This window comes from Otolemur garnettii, unplaced genomic scaffold, assembly GCF_000181295.1.
Source record: "Otolemur garnettii isolate 467f Iridium unplaced genomic scaffold, OtoGar3 scaffold00098, whole genome shotgun sequence".
NCBI lineage: Eukaryota > Metazoa > Chordata > Mammalia > Primates > Galagidae > Otolemur > Otolemur garnettii.
Genome location: NW_003852493.1, coordinates 466,424 through 478,166, shown reverse-complemented (window position 1 = coordinate 478,166; position 11,743 = coordinate 466,424). Strand labels below are relative to the sequence as shown.

Here is an 11,743-nt window from a genome sequence, read left to right as displayed (position 1 = left end):
ATATGGCTGAAGGTTGTTAAGGACCTTGGCGTTTCTGTCTGCAGTAAATTTAGTTATAAATTGTATATGCATAGTAGTACATATAAGAGAGGTTCTGGGGGTAGGGGGTTAAAAACATGGTTTCCAAACTCTTTGGAAGAGGTAAAAAAAAAAAATGAAAGTAAATACTAAGATAAATACTCAGGCAAGAGTATTGACAAAGTAAATAGTGTGACTATTGAAAGTAAATGAAATTTACTTAGAGACCTGAATTTACATTTGTGATCTACACTAATTGCAACTCAAGATATCTTAGTTTCTTTGAACTTCCAAGAATATTTTCATAATTTTGCTATAGGAACAAGCAAAACAGTTGCGAAAGAGAAATTGGGAAGCCCTGAAAAACATACTGGACAACATGGCTAATGTAACATACTCTACTACTTGGTCGGAAGCCCAGCAGTATCTGATGGATAATCCAACTTTTGCAGAAGATGAAGAGTTACAAAGTAAGAATAGTAAATACATGAGAGAAACCGTTTTTTGTGGTTCCCCTCCCCCCAAGACAGAGTCCCACCCTGTACCCCTGAGCAGAGTGCAGCGGCTTGGTAGTTCCCTGCAACCTCCGACTCCTGGCTTGTGGGCATCCCGCTGCCTCAGCCTCCCATAGTGCTGGGATTCCAGGCGTGAGCCACCGTGCCTGGCAGAGAAACCATTTTAAACAGTGTTCTCTAGCAGCAAAGAATTATTTTCATTTGTTACATGCAGTCACTAACTGAATTGTACCAGTTGTTTGTCCTTTTCTGGATAAGTACATTACTTATTTTCAAATGGGATTTTTCTTTTCAATTGAATTTTATGAGTTAGAACAAAATACTGTGTCAGAAATAAAATATAGCTTTATTAGGTAACCCTTAAATCAGAGGTATGTAACTGGAAATTAGGCTTAGCCCCTTATATGTAACGTGGTAAGAACAAAATTATTTCCTTATGTTCATGCCATCTTCTTGCAGTACTTTATAGATTTGCAAAAAGAAAAAGTGTACTAGAATTTCATTAGGCTTTTCTAAGTATGCTTATTTTGACTTACCTAGTTCCTTTTTAAATTTTATAGCTGTCTGGGCTGCCTGTGTGAAAAATTGTGCTTCAGTGGATTTTTTGGTAGGGCCCAGAACTATGCTTTGAAAATTTTTATGTTGAGGTAGTTATTATATTCCAAACTGGTTTTGTCATAACAATTTTATTTTCATTAATTTTGATATGCATGCTTTTTATTTCATTTCATGAATGGTTCAGGGCATCTTTTAATAAGGTATTAGTGATGTTTTCTTAAAACTTTCTATTTAGATAATTACGAGTCATACAAGAGTTTAAAAACAAGTGGTTTTAAAAGGTGAATTTAAAATTTTTAGGGAGTTAGTGCAATGTTTTATTCATTAATATTTGACATTTTAACTTTTAACTGAAAACACGTTAGACATGGACAAAGAAGATGCATTAATTTGCTTTGAAGAACATATACGGGCTTTAGAAAAGGAAGAAGAAGAAGAAAAACAGAAGAGTCTGCTGAGAGAAAGAAGACGACAGCGTAAAAATAGGGAATCTTTTCAGGTAATAAAGTGTCTTTTCTAGCTTAATGTGGTTACTGAGCTTGAATAATATGAACAATGATCTAAACAATACCTTAATTGCCCTATTTAGGAGCTGAGAGTCCATGTTCGGTAGTTGGCAGCTCATTTTTATCTTCAAGGGTCTCTCTTATTCTCTCAGTGCTGGTGAGAAGCATGGAGAAATGGATATTTTGCATTTTATATCTTGCAAGATTACCTATTTCAATAATTATTATAATACTAGCGGGCACTTACTGATCACTTGCTGTTATGCATTTTACATTTATAATCTCAATTTGTGTGATGTTATAAGGGTAGGTACTATTTTGGGTAGTTCCCATTTGTAGGAATATATAGTGTCTCAGAAGCCAAGATGGATTTTTAAGATACAGCAGCAGCCCTCCAACCCCAGATGCACAGAATCAAGTTTTACCTGGGAAGTTATAGAAATGCAAATTCTCAAACCCAACACCAGACCTACTGAATTAAATTTTGGGGGTAAGGTCTAACAATCTGGGAAGAGGGGATTTTTTTTGTTGTTTAATAATCCTTCAGATGATTCTTTCATAAACCCATGAAGTAGAGGAACCCCTTAAAGTAACAAAATAATAATAAGAATTTTTATGAAATGAGGGCTGAAGACTGTTGTTAAGCAAAAGCATTGCCAAATAGTTGAAATGTAGACAGGTATAGTCATACCTTTCTCTCAGATATTTAATAAGGTAAAGTTCAAGTAAGCTCAGGGCTAAGAGGAAGGCTGTCCTGGTAAGAGAAAACTAGTCAAGACAAGACAAAGAAAATGAAGAAAGAATTGAAAAGATAGGGGGTGTCTAATTAAAATCTTCAAAGGTTGAATTCAGGCATATATATCAATAAATCATATTGTGAATAATATATAGGGTACAAAAAGAAAGAGGATGGGGGAAAATTGTCTCGAAGGCCATGGTACTCAACCCAGAAAGCTTTTGTTGATTGTCATTCTTTGGGGGGAAATGTTACTGACATCTAGTGAATAGAGGCCAGATATGCTGTTAAACATTCTATAGATGGGCCAGACGTGGTGGTTCACACCAGTAATTCCAGCACTTTGGGAGCCTAAGACAGGAGGATGATATGAGTACAATTGTTGAAGATTAGCCTGGGCAATACAGCAAGAACCTCTGTCTCTACAAGAAAAATAAGAAAAACTGTTCTGGCATGTTCCTGAAGTCCCACCTACTTAGGAGGCTGGGGCAGGAGGATCACTTGAGCCCAGGCATTTGAAGCTGCCTGAGCTATGATCATGCCACTGTACTCCATCCTGGGTGACAGAGCAAAACCAAGGAAAAAAATCCATCCAGGCATGGTAGCTTACATCTGTGATCCTAGCAGTCTGGGAGGACAAGGCAGGAGGATTGCTTGAGTTCAGAAGCTTGAGACCAGCCAGAGCAAGAGAGAGACCCTGTCTCTATTTTAAAAAAAAAAAAAAGAAAGAAAAACTAGCCAGCATTGTGATACGGTGCCAGCTGTGGTACCAGCTATTCCAGAAGCTGAGACAGAAGGATCACTTGAGCCCAGGAGTTTGAGATTGCTGTGTCCTAGGATGATACCATAGCACTGTGCCCTAAGGCAGCAGAGAGAGACTGTCTCAAAGAAAAAAATCCTACAACACAACATACAGGACACACATTCCCCTTACCACCCCATCCCCCCAAAGAACAAAAAAGAATTAGGTCTCCTAAGATGTCATTGGTGTCAAGATTGAGAACCCCTCCTCCAAGAGTAGGGAAAGATCAGGCACAGTCATCTTTGAAGCACTTTACTTCCAATAATGTAAAAGTCAAGGCATTCCCCACCCCACCCCCAAAAGGAGACATGCATATACTTTCTTTTTTAACTTCATCATTTGAGATAGGTAATATCTAATATTTTGAGTTAGCTTTTTACCTCTTTTTTTTGGTGTTTTATCTTGAGGGACAGGAAACCAAAGCCTAGAAAGATAATGTAGTATTTGAATGGTCCTTTTCTCTGAAGAACAAAATATTTTTTGCCTAAAGGCAGTTTTCATCTTCCTCAAATAACCAATATTCTTTGTACCTAAACATGTTTGATATAATATTGGTCAAAGACTTATATATTTTGCAAAGTTTTTATGTGTTTTCATGTATTACTATTGCTAAAGTACTTAGGTAACTTTTCAAATATAATTGCTTCTCTCCCAGATATTTTTAGATGAATTACATGAACATGGGCAGCTACATTCTATGTCATCTTGGATGGAATTATATCCAACTATAAGTTCTGACATTAGATTCACCAATATGCTTGGTCAGCCTGGTGAGATTCTTTTCTTTCCTAACTTAATAGTTATGATAATAGTTGGAATGGGCCAAAGGGGAATGTGGTTGTGTTGGGGGGAGGGATACTTCATTTTATTTTTGTTTTATAAACAAAAAAGTAATTGCAGCTCTTTGGTTAGAGCTAGCTTTTGACTTCTTTAGTTTTTTCATTAGGATCAACTGCACTTGATCTTTTCAAGTTTTATGTTGAGGATCTTAAAGCACGTTATCATGATGAGAAGAAGATAATAAAGGATATTCTTAAGGTAAATAAGTATAGTTTTTTCTCTGTTGACATATGACATATTTTTAACAATGAGTACTGTATTTTTTTATGTGTTATTAATAGGATTTCTTTTTTAGGATAAAGGATTTGTTGTCGAAGTAAATACTACTTTTGAAGATTTTGTGGCAATAATCAGTTCAACTAAAAGATCAACTACATTAGATGCTGGAAATATCAAATTGGCTTTCAATAGTGTAAGTTATTTTTATTACTATAATTAAGTTAATGATACGATTTTTAATTTATTCAGCTAAACATATCTTGTAAGCTATTGGAATAAGAGAATTTGAGTAGGATTTTATAGAATAGTAGGTAATCTTTCACACAAGGTAAAAGAAAGTCTATATACTATATTTAGATAGTAGACTGTTAGCCTGCCTTTGCTTGAATTAACTGATACTGTAGATAAATTGGCCCATACCTTACAAGTGATGTGAAAATACTTCTAAATTAGGAACAATAAATTATGTCAATTAACAGGAGTTAATTATACTGTTCTAACTGATTAGATATGATTTTCTAATAGTTACTAGAAAAGGCAGAAGCCCGTGAACGTGAAAGAGAAAAAGAAGAGGCTCGGAAGATGAAACGAAAAGAATCTGCATTTAAGAGTATGTTGAAACAAGCTGCTCCTCCAATAGAATTGGATGCTGTCTGGGAAGATGTATGTATACTTCTAAATTTTCTAATGAATTATCTTCTTACAGTTGAAAAATAAAAGTATTTTTAATTTATTTCCATTTTACAGTCATTTTTTTAGAGTATATTTAATGTATTTTGAATATATTAAAGTTACTAAACTGTGACTCTGCATTTGGGAATGTTTCTTAAGAATGGTTTCAGCTTTTGAAGGAAGAAAATAATACACTTTAAGGAAACTGGGTTATCACAGTTTTCACTTGCTGTGACAATTCCTGTTAAGCACATTGGTATACTTTTCTTGGTATTCTAAATTTTTCAGATCCGGGAGAGATTTGTAAAAGAGCCAGCATTTGAGGACATAACTCTAGAATCTGAAAGAAAACGAATATTTAAAGATTTTATGCATGTTCTTGAGGTAATTTTACTATTCTCATAACTGGTTGAAATATTACAAAACACGTAAAATTATTTTTTGAATTGAAGAATTTACAATGATAAAACTATTTCTTGCTATCACTGCTTCTATACAAATGTAGTTACCTGGGATGGTAAAGAATAGTTTTTTCCTGTAAAAACTGCTTTAAAGGGCAAGCATGTTGGCTAATGCCAACCCTAAGAATATGAAGATTCATGTGTGGAGACTTTTTGTTGTATAGTTTTAGAAAAGTTTTACAAATTCAGTGATTTACCAGCCACATGAATTGAATAAATGATAAAGTAATTTACAGAGAACAGAGTCCATCCCAGGCTGTTTGATTCATGGGTCAATACTTTTTAACAAACATACTATGCTGTCAGTTCTAAACTGGCTAAATACATTCTTTACAACAAGCTAAAAGTTCATACGTATTTCATATTGTAATATTGTAGTGTTTGTTGGTTGGTAATTGGATATAGCAGGTCACTTAAAACCATTATTTCTTTGGATTTATTGTTCTTGATTTTTATCAGTGTTAACAAGGGTTTTCTCTGTTAACATGTACTCACTTAGGCCTTGTTTTGTTTTATAACTGCCTTTAGATCTGGTCTTGTTGGCTTCTAGGTCTTTACTACTACAAATGCAGTTCAGACCAGCAGCAGCTGCATTACCTAGGAGCTTCTAAGGAATGCAGAACCTCAGGCCCCATCAGCAGAAATCTTGCATCAGAGTCTTCATTTTAATCAGGTTCCCAAGTAGTAGAATATACAATTAATTTTAGAAACTGTGCTATAGGTAGTATGTCACCTATTTTCCCCCAATTCAAGAATCTCAACCAACATTGATTCAGATTTGTGCTTGGGGGTAAAGTAATGAGATGGTAAGTGGAACTTAAGATGGTAGCATAGGAAAGGGCCACTCGTATTCAGATTTTGGGCCCCAGTATTGTGGCCATGCAATTGATGTTTTGGTGCAAGGATCTTTTACTGGAGCACTTTCTCTTTCTCACAGTTACTTTTTTTAATAATAGAAATCCATAGGGATAAGATGTGGATGTTAACAGAGGACTTGTTTGAGTAAGAAGGACATGTTTGTTGGGGAAAAGTAGATTTTGCGCTTATTCCAAGGCCAAGCTTACTTATCTAAGTTAAAGGGTAGCTCTTAGATTGTTCTTTCTGTCAGGCATTGACTAAAGCCAGATTCATCAGAATTTTGTTGACCTTTTCAAAGAACCAACTTTTTGTTTCGTTAATCTTCTGAATGATTCTTTTGTTCTTGATTTTATTTAGTTCTGATCTGATTTTTATTGTTTCTTTTCTTTTGCTGGGTCTGGATTAGATTTCTTTTCTTTTTCCAGCTACTTGAGATAAGTCATTATATTATTGATTTGTGCTCTTTCTGATTGCTGGATGTGAGCATTTAATGCAATAAATTTTCCTCTTAGGACTATCTTTGCAGTATCCGAGGTTTTGATATCTTGTGGCTTCATTGCTATTTATCTCCTCTTTGACTCAGCTATTGTTTAGCAATGGGCTGTTTAGAGTCTAATAAGGCTTTGACTTTGTATTGGGTTGTGTGTTTCTGTTGGCATTGAATTTTACTTTTATTCCATTGTGGTTGATAAAGGGTATCATTTCTGGTTTTTGTTTTTTTTCTTTTTTTGTTTTGTTTTTTGAGGCTTGATTTGTGTCCTAAGATGTGGTCAATCTTGTAGAATGATCCATGACCTGATGAGAATATATATTCAGTAGTAGGGTAAAATTGTTCTGTAGCTATCTATTACAGAGTTGTCTATAAGTCCATTGTTTCTTTAGTTTCTGCTTGGAGGATCTCTCCAGTCCTGTCATTGGGGTATTGAAGTCCTTGGCTTTTATAGTGGTATTGGTTATCATATTGCTCAGACCAAATAGGGTTTGTTGTATAAATCTGAGAATGCTTATGTTAGGCGTGTGTATGTTTAGAGTTGAAGTGTCTTCTTGTTGTATTGTTCCCCTAACCAATATACAGTGTCCATCTTTATCTTTCTTTTGCTGTTTTACAGATACTTGTATCTGCAAAAAGATAGTAGTGCCTGCTTTCTTTGGTTTTTATTTGTCTGTTATTGTTTCCAAACCTTTACTCTGAGTCTTGTTTTGTTTTTTTTGGGGGGGAGGTGTTAGATGTGTTTCTTAAAGACAGCAAATACTTTATACTTTTTTATCCTGACAGTCTGCCCCTTCAGTGGGGAATTTAAGCCATTTACATTTATTGAGTGAATTGGTAAGTAGGGTGGCATTCTTTTCATCTTGTTTTATGGAGGGCTTTTGATTGTTTTATCACTTGGGCCATTGTGAAAGCCAGGCTTTATCCTTTAGTTTCTGGGTATCTTTACTTTGTTGATAGTCCATTGTGTTGGTCTGTGTATAGTACAGGTTTTAGTATTTCCTGCTAGGCTGGTCTTGCAGTGGTAGATGTCCTTAATGTTTGCTTGTTGGTAAAAAATTTGATTTCTTCATCAAAGATGAAACTTTGTTTTATAGGGTACAGACTTCTAGGCTGGTAGTTGTATTGTTTGAGAAGATTGAAGGTGGAAGTCCACTCTCTTCTGGCTTGCAGAGTTTCAGCTGAACCCCCGCCACACCTTCCCACCCACACACACCCTGGGTTTGCCCTTGTACATGAGCTGCTGTTTAACACCTGGCTGCTTATAGAGTATTCTCTTTCATTTTGACTTTGACTAGGTTAATTAGTGTGTCTAGGAGATGCTATGTTTGAATTAAGTTGGCCCAGGATGTGATATCCTTTTAGTAGGTGAATTGTCTGAATCAGTAGCGATATTAGAACAATTTTGAGGTGTAATGTCCTTAAAACTAAGGCTTCCATGCTATTGGGACTCTCTTCTTCTCTTTTGGAGATACCTATAATTGGTATGTTGGTATGCTTCCTGTAATCTTGTAATTCTTTAAGAGATTGCTCTGCTTTTTCTCTCTCCTTTTCTGCCACTTTAAATCACTGGGTTACCTTGAGAGCCTTGTCTTTGAGCTCTGAGATTCATTATTCTTTGTGGCATAATTTGTTACTGAAACTTTCTATAACATTTTGAAACTCTGACAATGACTCTTTTAGCTCCTTTATATTGTTTCTACTTGTGTGTAGGTCAGTGGTTCTCAACCTTCCTAATGCCGCAGCCCTTTAATATAGTTCTTATGGGTAGCGACCCACAGGTTGAGAACCACTGGTCTAGAGAATTGGAGACTTTGTCCTTTTGTTAAATTCTTTGATCAATTTTTGGATTTTCTTTGCTGGTTTTCCACTTTTTCTTCAATTCCCTTCATTGCTTTTGCCATCCATGATTCAAATCATTTTCGTAATTTCTGTGTAAGTAGGATTTTTTTAGGTAGTTACATTGTCATCCCTTGTGAAAAATGATTGATATAATTCTTCATAATGACAGTGATCTTTTTGTTGGTTCTTCTTGTGTGGTTTCTTCTACTTTGGATATCTTTTTATGTGGGGTTAAAGCAGCAAAAGGGAAAAAAAAAACTTCCTAGGACACTAGGGAACACTCCAGTGTTAGAAAAGCAGAGCCTCTTGGATATGAAGCTCCAAAGCTGGAAATTGATTTTCACATTTTGTGGCAGGTTGTCAAGGAGATCAGAGCTTGTTTTCCTATTCTGGGAGCAAACACAGTACAGGTGCCCCAGCAAGCAGTGCCTCAGGCCAGAGGCATACACCCAGCATCCAAGGGCACTGCAACTTAGCTATTGGAAACCATGTGACCTCTTATCACTAAAGCAGGGAACATGCTTCTGTGATCCATATTCTCTGTAGGAATTGAAAAGTGCTCTATGATGGAGCAAGACTTCCTTGATCTGTTCGGGTAGAGCTACAGACTCTACACAACTACTCTGGACCCTCTTGGTCTTTAGTGAACTCAGGGTCTTCTTGGGCAACAGAGCCCTGTGCCCTAATATTTGATGGGCAGCTGGGTCACTTGCTCCCCAAACTCTACTTCCAGACCCACTAGATTCATCAGAAAAATCATACTTGAATGTCATTGTATTTAACTGTCATTAAAGCACTGTTCTATAGTTTATACTTCTCTAGAATCTATCAGTTGTCCCTACTAACCCACACCATTTTCATTTCTATAAAAACTACTTTCTACAATAATACTTTTTAACACTGTTTTACTCAGTTGTCTAAGTGGATGTAGGATGGGTAAAAAGGATCAGAGAAGAGAAAATTTTAAGTGATGATATTTTTTGCACAGTTTCAAGGGCCTAAATATAATTTTACTCTAAAAACTAATTTGTTTATCTTTTAGAAAATTTTTTTATGTAAACTCTTGATTTTTTTTTTAATCTCTGTAGCATGAATGTCAACATCATCATTCAAAGAACAAGAAACATTCTAAAAAATCTAAAAAACATCATAGGAAACGTTCTCGCTCTCGATCGGTAAGAGAAATGTATTAGATGTCACCATGAGTATATTAAAATATTTGTTAGCAGCTTGGCGCCCATAGCACAGGTGTTATGGCACTAGCCACATACACCGAGGGTGACGGGTTCAAACCTAGCCCAGGCCAACTAAAAACAACTGCAACAACAACAACAACAACAACAACAACAAAAATAGCTGGGTATTGTGTCAGGTGTTTGTAGTCCCAGCTACTTGAAAGGCTGAGACAAGAGAATCACTTAAACCCAAGAGTTTGAGATTGCTGTGAGCTGTGACGCCACTGTACTCTACTGAGGGCAACATAGTGAGACTCTGTCTCAAAAAAAGAAATTTATATATATACATATTTGTTAGCATTGTTAGGAATGAAATTATTTGTGTTGCTTAGGGTTCAGATTCAGATGATGATGATAGCCATTCAAAGAAAAAGAGACAGCGATCAGAGTCTCGTTCTGCTTCAGAACATTCTTCTAGTGCTGAGTCTGGTGAGCATTTCTATTTTCTTTATAAAAATCACTCATGCTTAGATATCCTCAAATTCTGACAGTTTTTCCTTTTATACTCTTCAGAGAGAAGTTACAAGAAGTCAAAAAAGCATAAGAAGAAAAGTAAGAAGAGGAGACATAAATCTGTAAGCAGGCTTCTAATTTTTATATCTCACCTATGCTTTTGCCCTTAATTTACTTATTGGCTATAAAACCTTCTTGTCTAGTTTGTGTGCAGTCCATTATAGGCCATGCACCGCCACAAACCTGTTTAATTGAATCTTTTTTCATGCTGCTCACTTGAATTTGTGCATAGTAACAAGAACTGCTTATTTAATTAAGCATTGCCATTACATTTTATGTAATTCCTACTTCTTATTAGCGATTTTAATATACACCTGTCAACCTTAAATGTGATGATGCTAACAGCAGCATTCTATATATATTTAAATAAACCAGTGTTGTATCAGGTGAAAAATGTAATGTCTGTCTATGTTCACATAATAAATACAGCCTATCTCAAGTGATAATGAGATTCTTAGTGGTATCTTGCCCTACTAGAATGTCATTCTTCTCAGAAAGACTGCCCTCTCCTGTGAATCTTAGGGAAATCTTATAGAATCCCTGAGGTTAACAATTTAAATAATATTTTGCTAAGAACACATAACCTTTTATGTTCTTAAGTATTACCTATAGAAGGATTATTTTAAGTCAGATTATTATTTAAATCTGATTATTTTAAATCAGTCTTCCTCAAAATACTAACATGTTATTTTTTATTTACATAGGACTCTCCAGAATCAGATGCTGAACGAGAGAAGGATAAAAAAGAAAAAGACCGGGAAAGTGAAAAAGACAGAACTAGACAAAGATCAGAATCAAAACACAAATCACCTAAGAAAAAGACTGGAAAGGATTCTGTAAGTATTAGAATTGTTTCATACCTGTGTTCTCAAAATATAAAAGTTGATACTATGTTTCATCCTTAATGGTGTTTAAAGAATGGACTTTTTTTCAGATCTATTACTGCTGAGGAAAACAATGGAAATTTAATTTATGCAAAATAGTTTTCTAATATCCTAATATTGGTTTTGCTGGCCTTTGATTTGAGTCTCCTAAATTTTATATTCCTTAAAATAAATGGAAGGGTGTGTTAAGTAAGACAGAGTGTGGTCTTCTGCTCTGTACATTCTTAATAAGAACTGCCGCAAAACATTTTCTACCTAATTGTCAAATTTCTTTAAAAAAGAATATAAAATTTAGAAGACTGAGATCATGGGTTTTCCCGATGTACACAGTTATCTTTGTCACCAAATCTAGTTTCAAAAGAGCAATTCCAATAACTTTTACAATTATTGGTTGGGGGTAGGGGTGAGGGCAATTAAAAAGCAATACAAGCTAAAGTTGTTAATGTTGTAATATCAAATTACATAATTAGTCTTTACTTTTTCATGTATGTGTATATATGAATAATAGAGCCCAGTAACACAAATGCTATAGGTTTATTAACAAGGGCAAATGCTTACGAATTCTCATTGGAGAGCATTAACTATGTAGACAAG

At 35.2% G+C, this 11,743-nt stretch overlaps 1 protein-coding gene across 5 annotated transcripts in view; it reads left to right on the top strand.

Annotated features, from left to right (window-relative positions):
- PRPF40A (pre-mRNA processing factor 40 homolog A) overlaps positions 1–11,743 on the top strand; it is a 51,240-nt gene that overhangs the window by 37,473 nt on the left and 2,024 nt on the right. For 3 of the 5 annotated variants that reach the window (XM_003795939.3, XM_012808994.2, XM_023516800.1), the window contains 11 exons: positions 338–488; positions 1,457–1,590; positions 3,791–3,905; positions 4,082–4,173; positions 4,271–4,387; positions 4,720–4,857; positions 5,155–5,250; positions 9,606–9,692; positions 10,085–10,181; positions 10,266–10,327; positions 10,970–11,101. In XM_003795939.3, coding sequence (XP_003795987.1) covers positions 338–488; positions 1,457–1,590; positions 3,791–3,905; positions 4,082–4,173; positions 4,271–4,387; positions 4,720–4,857; positions 5,155–5,250; positions 9,606–9,692; positions 10,085–10,181; positions 10,266–10,327; positions 10,970–11,101 — 1,221 coding nt within the window. Of the gene's footprint in view, positions 1–337; positions 489–1,456; positions 1,591–3,790; positions 3,906–4,069; positions 4,174–4,270; positions 4,388–4,719; positions 4,858–5,154; positions 5,251–9,605; positions 9,693–10,084; positions 10,182–10,265; positions 10,328–10,969; positions 11,102–11,743 lie in introns of all 5 variants that reach the window. The other 2 variants (XM_012808996.2, XM_012808998.2) reach the window with 1 other exon arrangement.